Raw genomic sequence first — 26147 nt, forward strand, 5'->3', positions numbered from 1 at the left:
AATGCTGAATCATAGTGCAATCTTTTTGAAGACATTTTTAAATGCCTCTTAAACCTGATGCATTTGACACCAATAATACAGTGATGACGCTGTCTAGGACAAGCTATTAGTACGCGCACACATGCACGGGTTGGGTAACTCCATCATAACCATCTCCTGGCTGACGGTACTCACGAGCTACATCCCAATTTCAGACAAGGTTAACATGTGGTAACAGAAACAAAAACACAACGTACATTATAGAACTAATAAAATATGGTTTTTCAAGCCTGTAATGTTTACCAGATTCACACCAGTGCAAGAAAATAAGCCCAGGAGGCAAAGAGTAGTAAGTATGTAAGTGGAAAGCTAGTGAAGCATAAGATTATTCTTTCAGATGGAATTTGCAATGGTCTGATTTGGTTTTAATTCCCTTTATTTTCATATGGCTTACATATAAATCTTTTTTTTTTTTTCCAACTGGACTTAAAATCCAAGTAAAAAAAAATGCAAAGCCAAGTCATTAAAGACAGAGGCTCCTCACTGCCTTTCATCATTCACTAGTACAAGACGAGGGCTGGGGGTCAGTGGCCTTCATCAGCAGGTGCCCTCCTTTGGCGAGCGGATCTGATCCTGTGTGAGGATGACAAAGTGTCTTCTTCTGTTTCAGAGCCTGATGGCTCATGATCTCCCTCCTGAGATCCTGTGTCTCCCACCAGTTCCCGCAGAAACTTGAACTTCGATAGAAAAAGATGCCATACAAAATACCAACCTAAAAAGAGACAGAAACATTACGAAAAATTATTACAAGCAATTTTATCAATTGAGAACATTCTAGTTAATTGTATAGGCATGGGGGTATTTCACCAAACAGTATGTAAAATACCAATATATATGTGATTACAGATATGTTTTTATATAACAAACATTTATTAAGCATTTACTACAGACAAGGAGTAAGAATAAACTCTTACATTATACAAGGGTGGTAAAAAGTGTCTGCCTTCGTGGAATTTAGAATCCAAGCTTGGTCCATCTACATTAAAATTATGATGAGATTATGATATCTACGTCCAAGTGCTTATTTTATTAGAGTCAAATTTCTGAGAGCACTTTTCTGGGGAAAAAAGAATACACTCTGCGTTTCCTTGGACATTCATATCTCAGTGCTAATATTTACTAAAACCAAGTCTCCTTCAACTGCAAGGTGAAGGCCATGCCATGGCAGGGGCACCCGCACTTCAGTAGGAACTTTGGTCAGGGGCGCTGGGGGCTTCAGCAGTAGGTTAAGCGTCCGACTCTGGGTTCCGGCTCAGGTCACGATCTCACAGTTCATGAGTTCCAGCCCCACATCAGGCTCTGCACAAACAGCGGGGAGTGTGCTTGGGATTCTCTCTCTCTGCCCCGTCCTGCTCATTCTCTTGCTCTCTCTCTCTCAAAATCAATAAATAAAACAAAAATGAACTTCCGTCAGACTCAAGCTATTCATAAGTTTCTAGAAATAATAAACTTTCAAAGAAAATTAATACATTTTCTTTCATTACACGACAAAAGAATAAAGCCAGAGCACCACTATCAAGGCTCAAGGTTTTTTTTTGTTGTTGTTTTTTTTAATTTTTTTTTTTCAACGTTTATTTATTTTTGGGACAGAGAGAGACAGAGCATGAACGGGGGAGGGGCAGAGAGAGGGAGACACAGAATCGGAAACAGGCTCCAGGCTCTGAGCCATCAGCCCAGAGCCGACGCGGGGCTCGAACTCACGGACCGCGAGATCGTGACCTGGCTGAAGTCGGACGCTTAACCGACTGTGCCACCCAGGCGCCCCGAGGCTCAAGGTTTTTAAAAACATGGCATTTTCATGTCAGAGTCATTAAAAAGTCTGAACAACTCTACTTACAAATAAAAAAAAAAAAAAATCACTAACCAAGTTTTGTTTGTTTTACGAGAAGTTTGAAGTTCACTACGTTTTAGGTGCCCACGAATAAGGATCAATCAATAAATGAGTCCACAGGATAAAACCTGTGAACCCATGATAGTTGCTCTGAAATGTTAAGAGTATATGAAAACAAACAAAAGTAACCACTGTAACAAAGCTTTCCATGCGAGTGCCTTTCACTGTGCCTTCCACTTTATACACTCTAGCAGAAAAGCAATTGATCACAGCATATCCTGATGAGGAGCATTTTATGAAAACAAAATCCAAGCACCTCTTCTACCCCCAGCATTACACCAGACCAGGATGAATGGCCAGTGAAGGAAATTTCTAATTCTACTTGTTACTTTCTTGCAATCTCTGAAGGAAAAAAAAAAAAAAAAAAAGAAAGAAAGAAAGAAAGAAAGAAAGAAAGAAAGAAAGAAAGAAAGAAAGAAAAAAGATCAACCTAAGCTCCTTGGTATTAAGAGACTAATAACTTCAGGGATTTAACCCTATTTCCCAAGTATTCGCTTTCCTAAACTGCTGAATGCTAACCAACCAAACCACACCACAAATATATTCTGGCCAACTGTGAGTTAAGCACTGAACTCTGTAAAACAGTATTTTAATAAAATTCCAAAGTAGCATGCTCTTGTCTTTACCCAAAATTCTTTGTAAACACAGGCACAGAGAATTAGCAGAAAAAACTCTGGAGTCAGGAGTCCCAGTTCTGACAGAAGACTCACAAAGCTGCTGTAAGAACTAAATGAGAAGGTACATACAGGGCTCAGGAGTCCAGCACTAAGCATTCTGTAAAATGCTTCGTGCACCAAGCTGTGGTAGCACCTAAGCCCTGGGCAGTGGGATCTGAGGTGCCTTCTATTTTGTCAATTATCTTTTTTTTTTAATTGAGATATGTTTCACATAGCATAAAATTCCCTCTTCTAAAAGTATACAATTCAGTGGTTTATAGTATATTCACATGGTTGTGCGACCATCACCGTGGTCAGTGTCCGCCCAGAACATTTTCGTCGACCCCAAAAGAAACCCCGTATCCATCAGCAGTCACTCCCCATGTCCTTCTCCCTCCAGCCCTTTTTCCTGTCTCTACGGATTTGTCTATTCTGAACCACTCGTCTCCTTTTTCCTGTCTCTACGGATTTGTCTATTCTGAACATTTCATATAAATGGAATCACAATATGTAGCCTTCTGTCTGGCTTCCTCCAGTCCGCGTATACTTTCAAGGTTCGTCATCCACGTTGTTACAGGCATCATCATTCCATTCCTTTTTATTGTTGAATAGTATTCCAGTGCATGGACACATCACACTAGGTTTAACCACTCAACAGTGAACGGACATCTGGGTAGCTTCTACTTTGGGGCTGGTACACAAAAGCGTTTCTGCTTTTGGGTGCAAGGACCATTTGCGTACAAGTTTTTGAAGAGACGTGTTTTCATTTTTCTTGGACACCCAACAGTCCAACTAGGAGTACAACTACTGGGTCATATGGTAACTTTGTGCTTAACCGTTTGTGAAATTGCTAAACCGTCTTCCAAAAAGTGGCTGTGCCACCTTATATCCCCACCAGCAACGCATGAGGTGCCACTTTCTCTACATCCTCACCAAGACTTTTTATTGTCCACCTTTTCCATTACGGTCATCCTAGTGGGTGTAGCACTGTGGCTTTTACTTGCATGTCCCTTGTGACTAAGACGTTGAGCATCTTTTCGTGTTTACTGGCCATCTGCATATCTTCTTTGGAGAAATATCTATTCAATTCCTTTGCCTACTTTTTCAAACAGGTTGTTTGTCTTTTTAGCTTGTAAGAGTTCTTTATGTATTCTTGATACTAGCCTTTATTAGATACGATTTCCAAATATTTCCTCCCACTCTGTGGGTTGTCTTTTCACGGTCTTGACAATATCATTTGAAGTACAAATGTTTTCAATTATGATGAAGCCTAATTTATCATTTTTTTTCTTTGATGAAATCCAACTTATTTATTTTTTCTTTGCTTGCTTCTATTTTTGGTGTCCTATCTAAGGAACCAATGGTTAACCCAAGGTCATAAAGATTTACACCCGTGTTCTTCTAAAAGTTTTAGTTTTAGGTCCGATCCATTTTAGTTCATTTTGGTATGAGAGATTCAAATTCATTCATTCTTCATATGGATACCAAGTTGTTCCAGAACCATTTGCTGAAAAGGCTGTTCTTTTCCCCATTAAATTGTTTGGCACCTTTGTTAAAAATCAAATGACCATAAGGAGGTGGGGTGGTAAAAAAAAAAAAAAGTCAAACGGCCACAGATTGATGTACAATATCTTTATGCTAGTACTACACCATCTTGATTACAGTAGCTTTGTATTAAGTTTTGAAATTGAGAGTGAAAGTCTACCATCTTTGTTCTTTTCAAGGTCGTTTTGGCTGTTCTGAGTTCTTTGCATTTCCATGTGAATTTAGAATTGCACTGTTGATTTCTGCAAAAAAGGCCGTGAGAATTTTAATAGGGGTTACAGTGAATCTGTAGACTAACATGGGGGCCCTACACAGTTTTTTAATACTTCCCTGTACTGAACGTAATTTTTCTACAACAGACACACATGGGTTTTGACAAACAGGAAAATCAGGGGAAAAACAAGTCAGAAACTGTAAGTAAATCATGAACACTCTATAGATGTGTAGGTTTAAACACGCCAATGCCATTAATTGGCCTAAGTTATTAAAGCCAGTTGATTTCTTTTATTTGCAATATTTTTTAAACTGTTTTTTTAATTTAATTTATTGTCAAGTTGGCTAACATACAGTGTATACGGTGTTCTCTTGGTTTGGGGAGTAGATTCCCGTGATTCATCGCTTACATACAACACCCAGTGCTCATCCCAACAAGTGCCCTCCTCAATGCCCATCACAGAGCCAGTTCATTTCAATAAATACTAAGGAAAACCCCTAACTCTTGGATTAGTTGTGACTATCAAAGATGACAGTCTTGACCTCATAAAACACAAAGATTCCAACAGTGGCTGCAAGGTGTAAAACGACCATAAAGAAACGTTAAGGGAGGTTTAAGTTTTTTTATTAAAAAGAGACTACAGTGAAGGGCTGGCATGACTGGAGCTCCACCATGAAACACTACAGTGCCCTTGCGACGGTTAAGACAAAGCAAAGTCTCCTAGCACAGAAATCTACAAAATAAGGAATTGAAGACAGCTGTCACAGTCAGTTCGGGAAGCTACAAAAGCATTCAGCGAGATCACAAACTCAACTTTAAGAAAACAAAAAAATGTTTTCAATCTCTGCCAACAACCTATGTAAGGGATCCAATCTCGAGTCAAAATTCAGAATGTGGCTGCCAGCGAGACGCTTGAGTTCACAGCAGTAAGTTACGGCTCAGCACCCCCTCCTCACCCGCACCAGCTAAGCCATCCAACTTCACACCTCTAATGTTTATCCCCCAACCTGGAGAAAAGAAAACTCCCCACTCTGGTCTGGGTGGAAGATATGCAAGGGCTGGCAGTGGAGGGGGGAGCATGTGGGTAGTGACACTGCTTCCCACAAAAAAATCGTGAGGTAGAGAATTCCAGATACGGAGTTCCTCTGCTGGCCGGCCACAAAGAACAAATACTCACCGTGCCTGTTTTTCAGGGGCTACTATAATGACAGGGTAGGAATGCAAAGCTAAGAGAGAAATTGCAGTGTTGATAAGAACTGCAGTGGTATTCACTAAAGTGAGGGAAGTTCAACAAGCTGTTCTCCAAGTAAAATGAGTACGTTCTTACAGAGATAGAATTTGTTGAAGACAGATGTGGGGGAAGGGAGTTTCCATATCACAGTACTTACGAATAGTAACATCTCATGCTTCTACATAGAGTATTAGTAGTCTGAACAAAGGATGACACCAAAAATTCCAGGCAATTTGATCAAAAACAAAAAAACAATCACACAGGCTGTAATTTATTTTAGAAAAAGAACCATTATTAAAACCCCAGTGGGTATATACCAGGAAAAGCATGACTTAGCAAACAAAAAACTAAGAGAGGTACTATCACAGTGCCAGATAAAACTAACAAGACAGTCACTGACTGTGTTAATTGGACATGGAAATCATATTAGCTAACTTTTTTTTGTCCGACTTGGGGACAGGTACTATAAGGAAACGCTTTGCACATATTTAATGGCCAAACTGTCACTCAATTTAACTAAACTGTTTCTTCACGTATTCCTGGTAGCTGATTAACGGGGCCCTGACCTATTCATCTATAGCACCTTACTTGTACTGATCTTGTGACAAATACAAAGTAGAAAGGCATATACACGTTCCTCTCCTCTTAGGTTAATAAAGCAGCTTTTCCTTGAAGTAACAGAAACCTTGGCTTATGTTAACCAAAAAGAGGGAATTTATTGTTAGCTTACAGGAGAGCCTCAGAATGCATGGGAAGAAGCACCCTTACTGGTGACAGAACAAGAAGACTCTTGTGAACTGAGGTAGTTCTCACAGCATTATCTGTTTCCCTCTACACACTTGCTTCACTTTCTTCTCGGCTTATCTTGCACATAGCTGCTTCTTCCCAGTTCTATGAAAGACTTCTCAGTTCATACACTCGAAAAATAAATAAATAAATAAATAATAAAATAAGAAAATAAAATAAAACCCTGGAATCTCTATCCCAACTTGGGTCACATGCCAGCCCCAGGGCCAGTGCACATTTCCTCTGGTGGGTATTGTGAATGTGGCTGTCGGGCCTACCACGTAGAATTTGTGTGATCTTAGCGGCAGCCGGGGGGTGATGGGATAGCCTGGAGAAAGAAGCCAGTAAAGCTGTCTCTTCTACTTCCATTAGCAACAGAGTCCTGGAGGACAGTCTCCACTAATGAGTCACTCCAAAACAAAACATCCCAGAGCTAGGCAGACAATTCTTCTGATGGATAAAGTCTAGCCAAAACCTTCAATAGTCTTGCCTTGATTCCTTCAAAACCTTCAATCTCCTCACCCTGATTCCTTCAAAACTGCAACACGGTGCAACCTTTCATGAATGTCCACACTGCAAGAAGTCCTCAACCTCTTGAAATGAGAAACTACTTACCTAAGGAGGGGTGAGTGAGATCAGAGAAGGCTGGGAGTCGTATTCTCCCTTTTACAGAAAAGAACACATGTAAATGCAAGGCAAGTTCAAAAGCATTCATTATACAATGGGATGAGCCTCATTAACGATAGGTGACTACCACGTTACAGCCATTCACAACAAAATCACTCAAACTGGCCACTCATCACACTCTGCTAGGAAGCTTTGAGAAATGACAGCTTCCCAAAGACTCATGCCAAATAAATCAGACTCCAAGGACTGTGCTTATTCATTTTTTTTAAAGCTCCCCAAATGATTCTGATGCACATGCAGGTTTGGAAAAAAGAAATGAAGAAGACACACGAGTGCTGCTGCAGCTCAAATACGGAGATGAGCCGAGGAAAAGGAAAAAAAAGATGAGCAGTGGATCAGCAGTGGGGAGGAGGCAAGAAACCAGCTGACCAGGCCATCTAACAGAGAAGATCCCACTTGAGAAAAGGCCACGAGAGCCACATTAGCCGTTAATAGGACAAAGTAAGTGTAGGAGGGGGAGCTACAAAGAAACTTTCCCAGGCATCGCTGGTAAGGGGGGCGATGCTGCAGAAGGATGATGGATGTGTAATGAAGGATGTAACGGATGGTCAGAAGTTGGACGTAAAGAACAATCATACCTTTGCTCCAAGTAGAATTCGGTTACGACCCGGTTAACAGAATGACTTAATGAAACACTTACGAATCTGAAGTTCATTCTGTTGTATACTATGAACATAAGAGAAAACAAATGGGAAGTTGCGTAACATAAAATGAAGCATCACACTCTATCTACGTGTTACTGACGTAAGACAGTATCGAATAGGAGAGGGGAGTGTGTGCCGGGAGGTGGAAAGGCATCACAGACACAAAGGACAGAATCGACAGTTCAGATTTACGACTGTGACTTTCCATATTAATAGACCAGCTCAATTTGGACTCTGGGCCCTAGTGACTAACTTCTACCAGATACGTGTATGTATCTTTGTGGAGGAGTGGGATAAAAGGAAGAATAATCACTACGAAGGCTATCTTTTACTGAAAAGGACTTACCCTTGTACCCTGCACACCTACAGCCGACAGGAACTCTCAGGAAGTCTCCCGGGAGTACAGCTCATATAATCCCTCCCACTGAGACCTGATATGCAGGTACCACAAACTCCCTACCCTAACCTTACTCTATGGGATGCGTGTCTTGTGCCTTGTCCTGGGATTTAGTAAGAGAGAAATGGGAAGGAGGAAGGGAGAAAAGAAGAGGCGGAGGAGAATTGCCCACAATTAGATGTGTACATGTTAAAACGAGTGCGGCAGTTTTTCACAGTTTCAAAGGCAAGTCTGCACCTTGCTGGTCTCACACTGGTAAGCACTGTATGTCAGAAACACTGGCTGGCAACACAGGGTGTATATTCTGGGACAAGCAAATGAGCACTCTCGTGCGTGTGCCAACAATTAAGCGTTATTAGCTCAAAGGATGAATTTCATGAAACACATCGTACGTTGTTTTCCTGTGCAAGATAAACGTGCTGGCAGCAGAAGGGTGGTGATAGCAGATGAACCTGAGTGATGAACCAACACCATCAACACACCACAAACCCAAGGGACGGTTGTAATTATAGAGTTCTCCCTTTACAAAGTGCTTTTCTATTCAACGTCTCCTCTAATCCTCCCAATTACACTCTGAATTAATGAGACTAGGAATCATTATCCCTATTTTCCAGATAAGAAAATAAGAGAAAGTGACTCAACCACTGAAGAAAGCCAGCTAGGCAAAAGAGAGCAATGAATTTTAAAAGTGTATCAAATATCACAGATTTTTGTGGTGAAAATATGGCTGAAGGACAGAATCACCAGTTCAGATTTAAACACAAAAACATCAATTAGAGAATGAGAATTTGATATCACCACCCAAGATCTTTTCAGGTCAAAAGCCCAGCTACAGTACAATCACAAATTCTTGTCTTGGTGGAATCATTCCAATGGAGTTACATAATCTCACCTTCGTGATGGTATCGAAGTGGTTAACTACCTGGCTCAATACCAGTCTCAATTTGTACAAAGCTTTTTTCCACTTCCAACCCTATGACTGATTTTTAGTTTAATCTGAAGGTAGCTAAGGCTCACTTCTAAGAGAATATAGTCAAGGCCATGGACACAGGCTAAGTAAAAATAGAGCCATGCTCTTCCACCTCTTACCACAATACTCCCTCTACCGCCCGCCCCTTTGGTAATGACCCACTGGGCAACACTAAGTTATAAGCCCCTGGAAATACCACTACTGAATCAACACAAGGTTGAACCACCAAGACCTCCACATTCAAAACTCTTTTACCCAATAAACACAACATTTTTAAAGTTGCCTTTTAAAACCTCTCCTCTTTCCTATTTTCTTCGTTGGTGACCACAACACTCTCACAGATCCAAATATTACCTCTATTACAAATGATAACCAAATTTTCCCTCCATGCCTTCCACCTTTCTTGAACCCGAGGGAGGAATGGTTGGCTTGAACAACAGCTCCTTCTGATTTTCTTCTTTCTGTAATGGGTATTATATCCTCTCCCCCTCTCTCTGGTGAGCAGTAGTTCCTTTTCAGCACATTGTCCCTCCTCTACTTTACCTCAGTGCTATATAATATTCTACCTCAATAAACCCTCTTCCATCTGTTTCCTTCTCTACATTCCCAATGCCATTTTCTATCCCAGATCAAAACCTTATTATCTGCCAACTGGATTATCAGCATAATCTCCTATAGCTCATATGCATGTTGGAGCCGCACTGCTTGGCCATGAATCCTAACTCAACAACTTACTTGCAACTTGGGCCAGTTCACCTCTACGTGCCTCAGTTTCCTCTTCTGTGAAGTGGAGATAACAGTACCTACTCTCAGAGAGTGACACTGATAATAAAAAGAATATATATAATAGGCTAAAAAGATGCCTGGCACGTAACAAACGTATATGAATTGTTACTACCATTGTTACTATTGCCTAGGCTCCAGTCTCTTCCTCTCTAGGGCAAACTCTATAGATACAGGACTACTACCACTGTTATTAAGGGTTTTAAGCATCATTGATACATAACTTTTAAACCTTTCTACTGCACTGTCTCTTCAGTGTGGTGCTATCTTGGGTGATGGCTTTAACACTGGGTGCTCACTCCCGTCCTCATTGCATTAATAACTGACTGTCTCTCATTCCCCCCAAGACACAAGTTTCTTAAGACAAGGAAATGGTATGGTTTATCAGTGTCTTTCACTCTATTCCCTATGTCTTGAGCATGTCTGGCAAAGAGTAGATACACAAATCAAATCAACCAGCCTCCATCCTCTCAGCACCCAACACACAGACAAAACCACCCATGAGTTTAAGGGTTTAATGACTTTCACCAATCAACCCATTTCACGGTTCTGAAGATGCCTACTACATAATGTAGTTACAAGTGGACAGAACTGCTTAAAGATACTGAACAACCTTATCGAACAAGTTGACCTAACACGCACAGAACATTCTATTCAATAACTGTAGAATAATCATTCTTTTCAAGTGTATGTAGAACATTCACCGAAATACACCATTAATCAGTCTCAATAAATTTAAGAGTAAACTCTCTTAAAAAATTTTTTGTTTAACATTTATTTATTTTTGAGAGACAGAGACAGACAGAGCGCGAGCAGGGAGTAGAGAGAGAAGGAGATACAGAATCCAAAGCAGGCTCCAGGTTCTGAGCTGTCAGCACAGAGTCCAACGTGGGGCTTGAACCCACGAACCGCGAGACCATGACCTGAGCAGAAGTCAGACCCTGAACCGGCTGAGCCACCCAGGCACCCAAGAGTAAACTCTCTTAAATTTTATTATACAAAATGTATTTTCTGACCATAACAAAAATTAAAGTAGAAATGGATGACTAAATGATATATGGAAAAAAATCAAAATATTCAAAATTTAAGCAACATACTCCTAAATATTATCCATTCAAACCAGAATTCACAGGCGAAACTAAAATTAGTTTGAACTGAATACTTTTTTTTAATCAAAAGCAATACCCAAAAAGAAATTTATTTCATGATTAAAAAAAAAAAAGGAAGGCCTAAAATCAATCATCTAAGCTTCCACCATGAGAAACTAGGAAAAGAAGTACACATTAAACTCAAAGTAAGTAGAAGAGAGGCACCTGGGTAGCTCAGTTTTGAGCACCCAACTCGATTTCAGCTCAGGTCAAGATATCATTGTTTGTGGGATCAAGCCCCACGTAGAGCTCTGCACTGACAGAGCAGAGCCCGGTCAGGATTCTCTCTCTGCTCCTCCCCCACTCATGCCACACACACTCTCTCACTCTCTCTCAAAATTAATATATAAAAAACTTTTTTAAAAAAGTCTGATTGACTTTTTAAAAAAGATAAGTAGAAGAAAATAAAGATATCGGCATAAAGCAATGAAATAGAATATGGACAACTAATAGCAGGGAGAAAAAATGAAACCAAAGTTGATTCACTGCAAAGATCAATAACGTTTATAAACTTCTAGCCAAACTAATCGTGTGAAAAAAGAGAGAAAGGACACAAATAACCAATATCAGGAATGAACGAGAAGACATCATCACAGATGCTACAGATATTAAAAGAATGAGAGAATACTCATTCTATGAATGTCCACTTTGTATCTATAAAGGCTCACTTGAGAAGAAACAGACAACGAGAGTAGCCCAATGTCTATTTAAAAAATTGATTTTGTAGTTAAACCCTTCCCCAAAAGAAAAGTTCTGGCCCAGATTAATTCTACGGAACATTTAAGAAAGTATGAACTGTGGCACACAGCTTAGTAACCTCAAAGAAGTCAAGCCACCGTGTAACTCTTGTGTGACCTGTCCCCATGAGTGTGGCCACAACGTGTGTCCTACTTCCAACGGAATACAGCAAAGGTGATGGGATAGTTACTCCTTTTATGAGGTTTTAATACACATGTAAAAGGATTCTGCAGGGACAATTAAGGTCCCCATCAACTGATTCTGAGTTACTGAAAAGGGAAATTATCTTAGGAGGACCCAACTGAATTAAGTGTTAAGTCTTTAAAAGAGACACTGAGCCTTTCCTTGGTATCAGAGAGATTCGCCCACTGGCTTAAAGAAGCAAGCCACCACAAGTCCTACAGTCACAAGGAACTGAACTCTGCCAACAGCCGTAAGAGGCAAGCTAACACCCTGACTGCACTTGTGACATGGACAGTAGAAGACCCAGCTAAGCCATCCCCACACTCCTGACCTGCAGCAACTGTGAACAAATAATTATGTTTTTGTGAGCCGTTAAGTTTGTGGTAATGTGTTATGCAGCAAAAGAGAACTAATACCCTAATTCTAAGTAAATTCTTCCTTCCAAGAAATAAAAGAGAAACACTTCCCCACTCACTTTTGATGAGGTCTGGCAGAACCCTCAGGACAAAATCAGATAAAAGCATTTAAGAAAGCTACAAATATTCCTCATGAAACAAATTCTGCAATATACAAAAAAGATACGTATGAAAAGGATAACCATCAACATATAAAAAGAGTCTATCTGAGGAACTGTTGGGTTGCTTTAACATTCAAAACTCAGTGTAAGACACCATGTAAACACTTAAAGACTTAAACACTTAAAGACTTAAGACTTAAACACTTAAACACTAAAGAACATGATCATCTCAACACAGAAAAAAAATCCAACATCCATTTCTGATTTCTAAAACATTTCATCAGGTTAGGAAAAGAAGGAAAGTTTTCTTCTTCGACCTGATAAAGAATATCTACAAACAGGGCGCCTGGGTGGCTCAGTTGGTTAAGTGGCTGACTTTATCTCAGGTCATGATCTCACGGTCCGGGAAGTTTGAGCCCCGGGTCAGGCTCTGTGCTGACAGCTCGGAGCCTGGCGCCTGCTTTGGATTCTGTGTCTCCCTCTCTCTCTGCCCCTCCCCCACTCACACTCTGTCTCTGTCTCTCAAAACTGAATAAATGTTAAAAAAAAATGTTAAGAATATCTACAAACAACCTACAGCTAACATTACACTGTACAGTGAAAGACTACATGTTTATCTCCGAAAGATCAGGGAGAAAGATCTGCTCTCAGCTCTTCCAATGCTATACTAGAGAGGTACGATGAAGCAAAAACTAAAAAAGACACAGATACTGGAAAGAATAGGTAAAATAATCTTCATGTGCACTTAATACGAATCTCTGGGTAGAAAATCCTATGGAATTTACAAAAACTAAATGAATTTAGCAGTATTGCAGAATACACTGTCAATATACGAAAATCATTTATATTTCTACATATCAGCAGCAAATATTAAATGAGTACCACACACAATAGCACCAAAAATATGAAACCTTCACAGTTAAATTTGACAAAAGTAATGCAAGAATTGTATTATATATTGAAATATGTAAAATGTTGCAAAGAGAAATTAAAGTCCGAAAAAGGAGAAGGGGGGGGGAGAAAGAGGAGGAGAGGGAGGAGGTGGAGGGGGAGGAGGGGGGGAGGAGGGGAGGGAGGAGGTGGAGGGGGGAGGAGGGGGGGAGGAGGGGAGGGAGGAGGTGGAGGGGGGAGGAGGGGGGGAGGGGGGGAGGAGGGGGGAGGAGGTGGAGGAGGAGGAGGAGAAGGAGGAGGAGGAGGAGGAGGGAGAGATACAATATGGTCATGGATCTCAACCTTAAGATGTCAAATCTCTCTACCTTCACCTACAGATTCAATAGGTCTATTCTGGCAAGCTGATTCCGAAGCTTAAGGAAATGCAAAGGATCTAAAATAGCAAACATTTTGAAAAGAGTAACACTGCATAACCTACACAATTGGTATAAAGATACATATATGTCACTGAAACAGAATAGTCCAGAAATAAACTCATATATAGGATCAACTGATTGTCAACAACTGCCTTTTCAATAAATGACGCTGAAACATCATTTTCAACAAATGATGCTAAAACACCCTTATGTAAAAAAGAGCCCTGATCCTTAACTCAAAAACCATATACAAAAAAATCACCTCAAAGATCACAGTCCAACAGGTAAAACCTAAACTATAAAACTCATAGGAAAAAGTATTTGTGACCCCGGGGTAAGCAATGACTTCTTAGGATTCAAAAAGCATGAAATATAAAAGAAACTGATCAATGGAACTTAAAATACAAAACATCTGCTCTTCTAATGATACTTAAAAATGAAAAGGTGGGGTGCCTGGGTGGCTCAGTCAGTTGAGCATCCCACTTCGGCTCAGGTCATGATCTCGCGCTCCGTGAGTTCAAGCCCCACGTCCGGCTCTGTGCTGACAGCTCAGAGCCTGGAGCCTGCTTCAGATTCTGTGTCTCCCTCTCTCTCTGGCCCTCCCCCCGTTCATGCTCTGTCTCTCTCTGTCTCAAAAATAAATAAATGTTAAAAAAAAAAAAATTAAAAGGCAAGACACATCAAAATATTTATAAAACATGTATCTGATAAAAGACTGTCCCCCCAAATACACAAGAATTGTTACAACTTGATAATAAAAAGATAATGCAACTTCTTAAATGGGCAAAAAATGTAAACAGACACTTGACAAGATAGCTGTTGGCAATGGAAAATGTTTGGCAGTTTCTCACAGAGAAATGAAAACATATACCCCACCAAAACGTGTAAATGAATGTTAATAATAATAGTAATACTTGCATCAACCAAAACTGGAAATCCTAACATCCATCAATCAGCAAAAGGATAAACAAATCGTGGTATATCCATACAATGGAATATTATCCATCAATTGAAAACCTGCATCACTGATATACACACCACCACAGATGGATTCAAAAGCATCGTGCTAAGGGAAAAGAAGTCAAACACAAAAGACATGCTGTATGATTCCATTTACATTAAATTCTAGAAAAGGCAAAATTATGGTTATGGAAAGCAGTGCAAGTGTTCCCAGGGGCTTGAGGAACTGACCACAAAAGGACATGAGGGAACCTTCTGGAGCGATCAAAAAGTTCTGTATCTTGGTTGTGGTGGTGGTCACACTGCTGTATACATGTTGTTGTTGTAAACTCAACAAATTTTGTCCTTCCTTTTCTGTGACCAACGGACATGTTTTACCTTACTCTCTCACTATCTTTGAAATGTGTATTATCATCCATCTCAATCTAAGGACAGTTTGTCTAAGACCAGACTTAACCTTTGAAAATCTATTTTCCACACATCAGTTAATTCATACTTCTTCACGAATACGATCCTTCGTATTCCCAGATTCTATTTACTTGCACTCGGCTAAAAGCAGAGGTTGTGTGCACTGCTCAAGTCACAGCTAGTAAGCACGTGGCAGTGCTGGTAGCCTTTAAAGCTGGATCAGCCAGAGTCCAACTCTGCTCACTAGCTCCCTGACGAGGGAGAACAGCACAGCAGGAAGCTGGGACTGGGCACTAGACAGGCCTGCAGATTTGTCCGTCTGGGGTCTGCTGAGCCAGGTTCAACCACGAAGCACAAGGACGCCAACCCCTAGGGAAGGGAGAACGTGCCCACGGAGACAGACAGCTGCTTCTCTCTCCTCCTGCAGGCCCCCACTGAGGCTCTCCCGTGACCTAACGGCTACAAATCTCAAACGCTCTTCAGACACAGGCAGACAGAGCAGACGAAGTGGCATCACTGTTGTTAGGCCGTGCCACAGTCAGGCCACGACCACTCCCAGCCCCTACACCGTGGCCTCCTGATTTCAAACTCTCATCAACCCTAAATACTGACCTACCTGCTTTCCTTGCTTCTAGCCTCCCCAGCCCACACACTGTAGCTAGAACAGCCTATAAAATTCTGAGTTCCTGCTAAAAAACTCTCAGCTCCCCAGTGTCTATCAGAAAGCATAAATTCTGCAGGCGATGCATATAAAATGCCACAATCTGGGTGCTTCCTGCCTCCATCTACAACCTCATCTTAGCCAGTGCTTCAAGGACTAAGCGTTCATTCGTTTACTCATTCATTCGAATATTGGTGAAACACCTGCCATGTTCCAAATACCATCTTTACTGAAACATATTGGCCCAATAAGGAAATCTAGGCAAAAATAAAGTATTGTGAGGGAAAGGGGCAGGTGTGTGAAAGGCAGGTATCTTACAGAGAGAGGTTAGGGAGGCCTCGCTGACAACTAGAAGGACAGTGACAAAGTTGCCATTTACTGAGATGGAGAAGGCTCCCAGATCAAGAATGCGCTTTTAGATATGCTTGTTATACTCGTTGTTCGAGAGTTTTTATGACCCCATTTCCAGGCCCCCTCCCTCCTCGAGGTGGGGAGGTCAGGGGGTGGAGCTGAAACATGCCACCCTCTAATCCCATTTGTTCTTCTTAATGACCAGCCCCTGGCCTCAAACCACCCAGAGGCCCCACCCCGAGCCACCCCCCTGCAATGGTCCAAAGATGCTATGAATAAGGAAAGATGCTCTTATCCCCCCAAAATTCTAAGGGTTTGGGGAACTTTTTGCTAGAGACCAAGGACAAAGACCAAATATATTATTATCCCACGGAGTTGAACTCCTTAGTTGATGACTACTCTTCAAGCCACAGGACAAAGAAAACATTTGTTTCTCTTTGAAAATCAGGTAACAACAGGGAATAAGTACACACACCCAACTTGATGAATTTCATGTAAAATACACTGTGCCTACCTTAGACCTTTTCTTAGATTCTTACAAATTTGTTGCTGAAAGTAACAACTAATTTGTATCCTCTTCCAGAATTTGTGATTTAGTGGTAGAACCAGGTTTTTGGTAGTTATCTTTGTATCTCAGAACCATGCTTATAAGAGAGGTTCAAATATTTGAGGGAAGAAAGGGCATATGACATCTGACCATAAATGGGAATAAATGAGAAAGGTAAAAACAATGCCTAAGGTTTTGTGCATAAACTGAAAATAAGGAGTTGTTTTGGGTAAAGATTCTGGGCTCTATTAAATAACAAGAAAAAGGAGCAGAGTCATGTATGTGAACTTGGAGCTCAGAAGCCTAGATCTTACTCAAGTTACACTGCAGGATTTTTTTGTAACTTCAACACCTGGGATTCACGGTCTTGCCACTTCGAAGAATAAAGAGGTGGACACAAAATGAACAGCAGGGAAAAGTTTATTAGGGTGCAAGAAAGTAAGAATAGTATGAAAGCTAAGAGAAGGAGCATTTGAAAGTGAATGCCTGTGACGATAGCAGGGGGCTTTGTTTTACAGGGTTTTGTTCAGGCCACTGAGTTTCTTCTCAGGTGCCACCTTTATTGCCTGGGTAACTCTAAAAGCCTACTCACTCCTTTTTGATTGGCTATTTTCTATTGTATGAGGGGCGGTCTGTGGCCATCCTGTTCCCTGTGGGTCATAAGGTTTTAAGGTCTACTACTTATCTTTAGTTAGGTCTTTTTGTCAAATTCCTGGTAGGGGGAGTATGTGGTCTGTTACATTCTTCAGAGGAACCTTATGCCCGAAGGAGTTTGCTGTGGTCAGACCCTCCCATAATTGTCCCAAAATCTGTGTTTTTCCCCAGCCAGAGACCTCACGTCCTACCTGACCTTTCCCTCTCTGCCTATTTTATCCTATCTTTCCCTAATATGGTTACCTTGTATGAGTGTCTTCCCCGTTGGAGTAAAAGGCCCTCAAGAGCATGGATTATGCTTCATTAATTTGTGGATACCCATAAGCACTGCCACAGCACCTGAACATGAATGAGTTCCTTCAGTGCATTTTGAGTAATAGGAGGGCTGTCCATCTTGAGACCACCTTGGTTTGTACTACCCTGAAGACTGGTTGCTAACAGTTTTAATAATTTATACTGGGGCATCTTTCTTTGTTCTTTCTTCAAATATAGGAGGGTCTACTACAGGCCAAGCACTACTCTCAAATCCAAGGACAGAGCCGTGAACCAGCCAAACAAGGTCCCTGTCTTCATGGAGCTTATACCCTAATTGGGGAAAACAAACTCATAAAACAGCTCACCTCAGAAAGGGCTAAGAGCTCAGAAAACCAAGGATCACCGAGATAAAAAGTAACTGGGTGAGTTACCCTAAGCGGACGGGGCAGGTCTCTTCTGAGACAGCAGCGGATGTGAAACGTGGATGAAGAACCAGCCACGTGAAGAGACAGAGGAAGATTGAGGGCAAAGGCCCTGGGGAGAGTACAAGGCTGGCCTGTTGGTAGAAAGGTGAGAGCAGCGGGGAGGAGAACAGAGGTTGAGTGGAGAAGCAGGAGGGGCCACATCAGGCAGATCCTTGTAGCCACAGTAAGGGATCTGGATTGTATTCCAAGGGTAACGGGAAGCCACAGGAGGATAGGTTTTAAGCAAGGAGTGACATTTTCTAAAGGGTGGTAAAATGATCTGGCAGAGCAAAGGAAACAAAAGTCTGGACGGCTGGAAAGACGAATATCAAATGGAGCCAAAATTCACTCAAGAACTATGGAAAAGATCAGGACTTGGGATGGGAAGACGGGAGGGTTGAGGAGGAAAGAAAAAAGGACTGGCGGAAAGTCTATTTGCAAAGCTGACACGCAGGCAGCCAAGTGTAAAGCACCCAAGCAGAAAACGAGAGGATGCTCCTCGGAAAACACGAAATACCCATGGAGAAGAGACCTCCAGCCACCAACAATTGGGGACTCTCCTAGAGAAGAAGAACTTGCTGCCAGAACTGACACTAAGACTTGATTACCAACTTTTACTTCCTCACCCTTAAACATGAATACAGAACAGAGCAGTAGACATTTGTAAAAATCTCCAATCGCAGAAAGAATCCAAAGCAAACAAACCAAAAGAAAAGATATGGAAGAAACAAAGACAATGCAGGGAGAAGAAAAACACTTCATTAAAAACTACAGTTGACCCTTGAGCAATACAGGCTTGAGCTGTGCGGGTCCATTTACACACAGAATTTTTTCAATAAATACAGCACTATAAATGTATTTTCCTTATGATTTTCTTAATGACATTTTCTTTTCTGCTTTACTGAAAGAATACAGTTGTAATACATACCCAAAATATGTGTTAATTGACTCTTTATGTTCTCAATAAGGCTTCTGGTCGACAGGGAACTATTAGTTAAGTTTTTGAGGAGTCAAGAGTTACCTGTGGATTTTCAACTGTGTGGGGGTTCGTGTTCAAGAGTCAACTGTATAACTAACATGCTTATAAAGAGAAAATATAAAAGCATAAAGCAAAAAGAGGTTCTGGAGAAGCAATCAGAGAACAAGTTCAGAAATTAAAAACTGGGTAACTGAAATAAAAACATAAGAGATAGAAGATAAAACCCAAAACATATCCCAGAAGGGAAAGGAGAAATGATAAAAAAATAGGATATAAACAGGTAACACTACAGAACCAGCCCATGAGGTCCAACATGCAACTAACAAAAGTGTTTTTAACTGAAAGGACCCAGAAAAAATGGAAGGAAGAGAATATACCAAGGCATATAATTATGACATTTCAGAATAACAATGATAGAAAAAACTACCAGAAAGTATCTAGAGACAGAAACCAAGTTACTTATAAAGACAAAGACACAGAGGGCATTCGATTTCTTAAAATCAGGCCTAAGAAGCTAGAAATCAATGAAGTAATCATTTTGCAAATGTGGATGAAAATTATCTACCACCTGACAATTATTCAAATTATCAATCACGTATAAAGGTGGGAAGTTTTTCTACACATTTTGACATCAATGAAAGACATTTTGACATCAATGAAAGATATGTTCAGGCAGGCATTATTAGCTCAAAAAGGTTATTTTCCATGCATTTTTTTTTCTCAGAAAGCGACCAGAAAATGTGCTCCTGCAAAACAAGATTATAAATTGAGAATGATGATGACATGAGATCCAGAAAACAAGGGTGCCAGCAGAGAAAGTCAAGGGGAGGCGAGATGGAAGGAGAGCTCTGGGGTTGGATGGCAGAGCGAGACCAAGGGGCAAAAACAGTGTGCACACAGGAAAAAAGTAAGACTAGGAGGTAAACTGAAAAGGCAACTGTTAACTTCAGGAAAAATGAAGAACCATACAAGAAAGGAAGTGAAGTCATATTACATCATTTGACCAGCAGGGACTATTTACACAGTTAAAATATAAATCTTGACTCTCAAATGAGCCAAAGGCTGTCGTTACCAATGGCATGCAAGGAAAGAAGTGGGGACTCTACCATGGTTAATAAATAATGCCTACGTTGCAAAATCAAGAACTAGCTATGAATAAATTATTTACGAATATGAAAGTAAATAGGCAAAACAGTGAAACAGAGGACTGAAGGGAACTACTTTATGCCTTTAGTGCTATTTTTGAAACTGCTTCTTTTGTTAAAAACACTTGAGAAGGGGTGCCTGGGTGGCTCAATCAGTTAAGCAGCTGACTCTCGATTTCGGCTCAGGTCATGATCTCATGGTTTGTGGATTCCAGCCCCACATCGGGCTCTGTGCTGACAGCGCAGAGCCTGCTTTGGATCCTTTCTCCTTCTCTCCCTGGCATGCTCTCCCTCCCTCTCTCTCAAAAGTAAACTTAAAAAAAAGGGGGGAGGGTTCTGTTTTAGATGTATTAAGTTTGAGATTCTTTTTAGACATCCAAGTGTGCTATTAAGAAAAGACATTTGGGCGGGGGGAGGACGCCTGGGTGGCTCAGTTGGTTACACGTAGTCTGACTTGGGCTCAGGTCATGACTGACTTTGGATCCTGTCTCCCTCTCTCTCTCTCTCTGCCCCTACCCAGCTCATGCTTGCTCTCTCTCTTTCAAAAATAGAAAGAAAGAAAGAAAGAAAGAAAGAAAGAAAGAAAGAAAGAAAGAAAGAAGAGAGAAAAGAAAAAGAAAAAGAAAAGAAAAAATACTTGAGGTGCCTGAGTGGCTCTGTTGGTTGAGCATCTGATTCTTGATTTCATCTCAGGTCATGACGGGTCGTGGGATGGGGCCCCACATCAGGCTCAGCGCTAAGCATAGAGCCTGCTTGCGATTCTCAGTCTCTCTCTCTCTTTCCTTTTCCCCAGCTCACTCTCTCTCTCTCTCTAAAATTAAAAAAAAAAAAATTTTTTAAGAAAAACTATTTGATGCATGAGCCTTGGGTGCAGGGAAAAAGTGAGAGCTGGAGATAATCAATTTTCATCATTAGCTACAGTTAATATTTAAATCTCCAGGACTAGATAAGGTTATCAGAGGGAAAGACCAGAAGGAAAAAGGAATAGAAATACATACTTGTATTATAATACAGAAATATAATAGAAAATAGCATGCATTATTTCACAGAGGAAGGGCAAGTACTAGTCCATAAAATTTTTATTTCAGAGACAGAAAGATGATAGTGAGAGAGATAAATGTATATAAATAAACAGATTGGTATATGTAATTTGTATACTTATAAATGTACTGGGAATAATGTAAAATGTATTTCCTATCAGAGACTGTGATCCAAAATATTTAAGAAATTCTAGGGGATGAGAAGCCAGGAAAAAGGTAAACAATTAGGCGCTGTGGTCGGAAGAATACTATGAAAGTACAGTGTACAAAAGCCAAGAGAAATACTTCGTAGAAGAAATGCTCACCTATATGGAATGAGTATGAGAGGTTAAATACAATTAAGACTAAGTGACCAGTGACCATGGGCTTGGTAATATGGAGACCATTTGTTGCTGACCTTGACAAGGGCCACTTCAGTGAACAGTGGCAGTGGAAAACACTTTAGCGTGGATGAGAGGCAAAAAAGTACATATAGGGGCGCCTGGGTGGCGCAGTCGGTTAAGCGTCCGACTTCAGCCAGGTCACGATCTCGCGGTCCGTGAGTTCGAGCCCCGCGTCAGGCTCTGGGCTGATGGCTCAGAGCCTGGAGCCTGCTTCCGATTCTGTGTCTCCCTCTCTCTCTGACCCTCCCCCGTTCATGCTCTGTCTCTCTCTGTCTCAAAAATAAATAAAAACAATAAAAAAAAAAAAAAAGAAAAAAAGTACATACAACCAATACAGACAAGAGAAAGAAAACCTCCCCAGGAACCTGAAATTTGAACATCAGAATTCACTATGTGAAAGAGCCAGTCAGAGTTTTAAAATAAAGTAGGCTACCAGTTTCTTGGGACAGTCACAGGTTTCTAATCTCCAATGTTGACTGTATTTGGAGATAGGGCCTTTAGAGACTTAATTAAGGTTAAAAGAATTCATAAGGGTGAGGCCCTAATCCAATATGACTGGCTTTCTTACTAGAAAAGATTAGGGCACAGACACACACAGAGAAAAGCCCACGCGAGAACACCGGGAAAAGACAGCCAGGAAAAGACAGCCGTCTACAAGCCAAGGACAGAGGCCTCAGAAGAAATCAACCCTGCTGACACCTTGATCTCAGACTTCTAGCCTCTAGAACTGTAAGAACATAAATTTCTGTTGTTTAGTGTATGTGGTATTTTGCTATGGCATCCCTGCAAACTAATACAAGGCCTGAGATTCTCGAGCCTCAAATCTGGTCAGATCCTTCCCCCCAACCTCTCATCCCTCCCCAAGCCCCCCAGGTCCATCCTAGTCAAACCATGAAGCTAGAGCATCATTAGCTCTCTCAACAACAAGAAAAAAAAAGTGCTTGAATTACTTCTTCATAAAGCTATTATTAGTTCTGGACCATTCCAATCAAAATAAGATGTTCTTTTTTACTTACCACACCTCACCTCTCATTCCACAATATTTTCTGAAACCAAAGGCAAGATATTTTCAGAAAAATGAGTAAAATCAAAGTTAAATAGCTCTCCGGAGCTGAGAGAGCAAGTATGATGTAGTAACAATCGGGAATTTTGATGCCCGCAGTTGGGCAAACATTCTACCCAAGGTTTTGTACAGTCTATGTGTCACATCCCCACCTCCAGGCAGCTCACATCTTCAGACTGCAAAAGAAAGCATATGCTTACATGCTTTCTTCCTTCCCCACATGCAAACAAACCACACAGATCTGCTTTTCTTTACTTCCAGAGTCTCACATATCTACAATTAGCCCTAAATCCTGACGTCGCAAGCAGGAAACCGAGAAAGGCTTTTCAATTGTTTTATCATTAGAAAAGAAAGGCTGGGGGCGCCTGGGTGGCGCAGTCGGTTAAGCGTCCGACTTCAGCCAGGTCACAATCTCGCGGTCCGTGAGTTCGAGCCCCGCGTCGGGCTCTGGGCTGATGGCTCAGAGCCTGGAGCCTGTTTCCGATTCTGTGTCTCCCTCTCTCTCTGCCCCTCCCCCGGTCATGCTCTGTCTCTCTCTGTCCCAAAAATAAATAAACGTTGAAAAAAAAAAATTAAAAAAAAAAAAAAAAAAAAAGAAAAGAAAGGCTGTTAACTCCGGTTCCTTCCTAAAGCAAGAAAATTAAAAATATACACACACATATATAAAAACAAATACATATATAGGCATTTGCATAAGTGCACACATATCTTCTCCGAACACAGTTGATACTGAGCATTTAGTACATCATGTAATGAATGTATTTATTTTTATTTCTGCTTAGTTATTGCATCAACCTGAACCCATTCTTCAATATATTGGAATTATGAAAAATTAAGCTCACTGACATCTGGTTCTCAATTACTTCCCAAATTTTCACAACTGCTCAGCCACTTTGCTCAGAGACCTGTGGTTATCAGTTACTGTACATACAGAAGTCAAGAAGATCTAAAACGACGCTAATATTACCCTGAGAAGAAAGTTTTATGTCGTCTCAACCCAAGAAAGTCAAAAAATCACAGCAAACAAAACACCATTATTACAAAACTGAGAGTTAGGTTACCTGACCCTGGAAGTTTAATATAGCCGGGGTTTTTTTTAAGTTCTGCCTAGCCTAGACATTTCTGTCGGGAATCTAGTTTGAGCCTGAACTCGAAGTAAACAATTTCACGGAGGGTTTCATACCCAACTCTGTCCCCACCCCCTGATTCAATGAAGAACGGAAAGTTCTCATTATCATCAGGGCCCGAACCTCTAAAAAAAAAAAAAGGACAAGGAATAACCAATCACTTCACCTTCGAATGCAGGCCAAGGTTAAAATCTGGGCAGACAGTGGTAAGAACGGCAATCAGGAGCAGACGCTGCCCGAGAAGCAAGCAGTATCTGGTTTAACCCCGAGTCAGGATGCCCAGCCCTGGAACCTGTTCTTTCCCTCTCCAGGATGCCAGAGGGCCTGTCCTGGGTCAGGGGCACATCTCCCCCGAGCGACGTGGGCAGCGGATGATTTTAAGACACTTGTCCATCCACGACATTTAAAACCAAAAAAAGAGAGACAGAGACAGGGAGAGAGAAAACAAGCGAGCACCCCGAGTCGCGCGGGCGTGTGTACCGCCGTGTGGAACTGCCCCGCGGCGGATGCCCCACTCACCGCACACCATCAGCAGCAGGACGATCAGCAGCGTGACCACGAACACCAGCAGGGTCAGCCCGACGTTGTGCCACATCTTGGGGAGAGGACGGCGGTCGGAGGCGGGCTGCGGGGCGGCGGGCGCGGGCGGGCTGGCGGCGCGTGCTGGGCTTCAGCGGCGGGCGCCGGGGGCGGCGGAGCGCCGGGGCGGCATGGGCGGCGGACGCCCCTCGGCAGCGCCCCCAGGGGGCGGGGCGGGGCGGCGCGGGGGCGGGCACAGCGGCCGGCCCGCCCGGCGGACCCTCCTTCGCTCCCCGGCCCGCGGAGCGCGCGGAGAGGCGCCTCTAGCCTCTCATCGCTCGGGAGAGCCGAGGACGCGGCGCCCGGAGACTCCGGCGACCGCCGGATGTGCTTCCATGGCGGACGCCGCGCGCCCAGGGACAGGAGAGAGGGTGAGCACGGGGACGCGCGGCGGACACACGACCCTCGTCGTCACCCGCCCGGGGAGTGGTTCGAGAGGAGTGGGGGGAGGGGGAATCCCTCAGCCGGCGCGGACGGTGCCTAACGTCTCCCGAAGGCGGCCGCTGCAGCTTCTCGACCCCAGTCCCCTCCCCCAGCAGCAGCCCAGCAGCGAGCACGCCCACCGTTCGTCTCCTCCGCGGCGCGGGGCCGGCTGGGAGATGGAGTGCAGAGCCCGGTGGAGGCTAAAGGAGGCCGCCCCGCGGACACTACAACTCCCAGAATGCACCGCCCATTTGGCAGCTTCGCTTCACCCTCCCTGCCGCCCCCTCTGCCTTCGGTTTTTCTCGAGCCGCCGCCTCCGTCTACCGACTGCGGGTTGGTGTTCTCGGAATGCGAGTAGTTGGCTGCCTCTCCGGCGCAGCGCCAGGGTCATCGCAACCATTACTCCACACGTGAAATCGTTTTTCCTTAAAGCCATGATCGACAAAGCACGAAGAAGGGAAGAAAGCGGTGGCAGCTGCCTGGAAAACTGGTTGCAGGTGGACCTAGCCCTAGTGCTGGGAGGAAACGTTGGATACTTGGGCTTTTGAGGAAATACCCGCGTCAGTGCCAGACAGGCGAGCCAGAGAACGGAATCTCCCTTTTCCTCCTGTAACAGATGTTGGTCTATGTTTTCATGAGTAATGTATTCAAAAATGGTCCGCGAGGGACTTCAGTACATCTGCTTAGCCCTTAATTCACCTGAGTTGTAAATTTAATTCAGGGGCTTCCTTGAAACCAAGCGACGTAGGACCCAGAGCTGAAGATTTTGCCGCAATGGCTTGAACAAATCACTGGGAAACAAGACAGTTTTTAATCATCTCAAGTACTCTGTCTCTGCCTGCAATCAAAACTCCTCAATTCCGCCCCATTATATTCACTCGTTAAAGAGGTGCCCCCCGAAGAGGAGAGGATAAATACGTAGCCCACTTTTAGAGGGTACCGTAAATAGCCTTCCTGTTTTCCTGCCACTCTGTCGCTTCCTGCAGTACCTTTCCATTCCACGAATTCCTTTCCTGTTGTTCTCTGTCTCCAAAGACAAGCCGACAAAATCTGAGCAGAAATCTCTTGATTTAATAAATATACCCTGGCCAAAAAAATAAAAAAAAATATATATCCTGGCCATAACCTAGCTGTCTCACTCTGTAAACTATGCCCTAAGCAGCAGTATTATGAACAAATACTGCATATGAAAATACATTATGGGATAATGACTTTGCGGAAGATTTAATACAAGGTTCCTATGAAGAAAATGAATCCAGTGCAATTATGCATTTGCCAAAAAAAAAAAAAAAATGCTTTTTTAAAAAAATAGATGGTCTAATTCTATTGCATAAATAAAACATTTTATGTGTTAAAATCCAATTAAATAGTT

The 26147-nt window shown here is 42.2% G+C and overlaps 1 protein-coding gene across 1 annotated transcript; it reads right to left on the reverse strand.

The window, feature by feature from the left end:
- Positions 1-402: 402 nt before the first annotated feature.
- SMIM13 (small integral membrane protein 13) lies at positions 403-26147 on the reverse strand. The gene is made up of 2 exons (XM_045497404.1): positions 24293-26147; positions 403-751 (listed from the first exon to the last, which is right to left on the reverse strand). The coding sequence occupies exons 1-2, from the start codon at positions 24366-24368 to the stop codon at positions 564-566; spliced, it is 264 nt and encodes an 87-aa protein (XP_045353360.1). The 5' UTR covers positions 24369-26147; the 3' UTR covers positions 403-563.

The sequence above is a fragment of the Leopardus geoffroyi genome, chromosome B2, assembly GCF_018350155.1.
Source record: "Leopardus geoffroyi isolate Oge1 chromosome B2, O.geoffroyi_Oge1_pat1.0, whole genome shotgun sequence".
Classification (NCBI taxonomy): Eukaryota; Metazoa; Chordata; class Mammalia; order Carnivora; family Felidae; genus Leopardus; species Leopardus geoffroyi.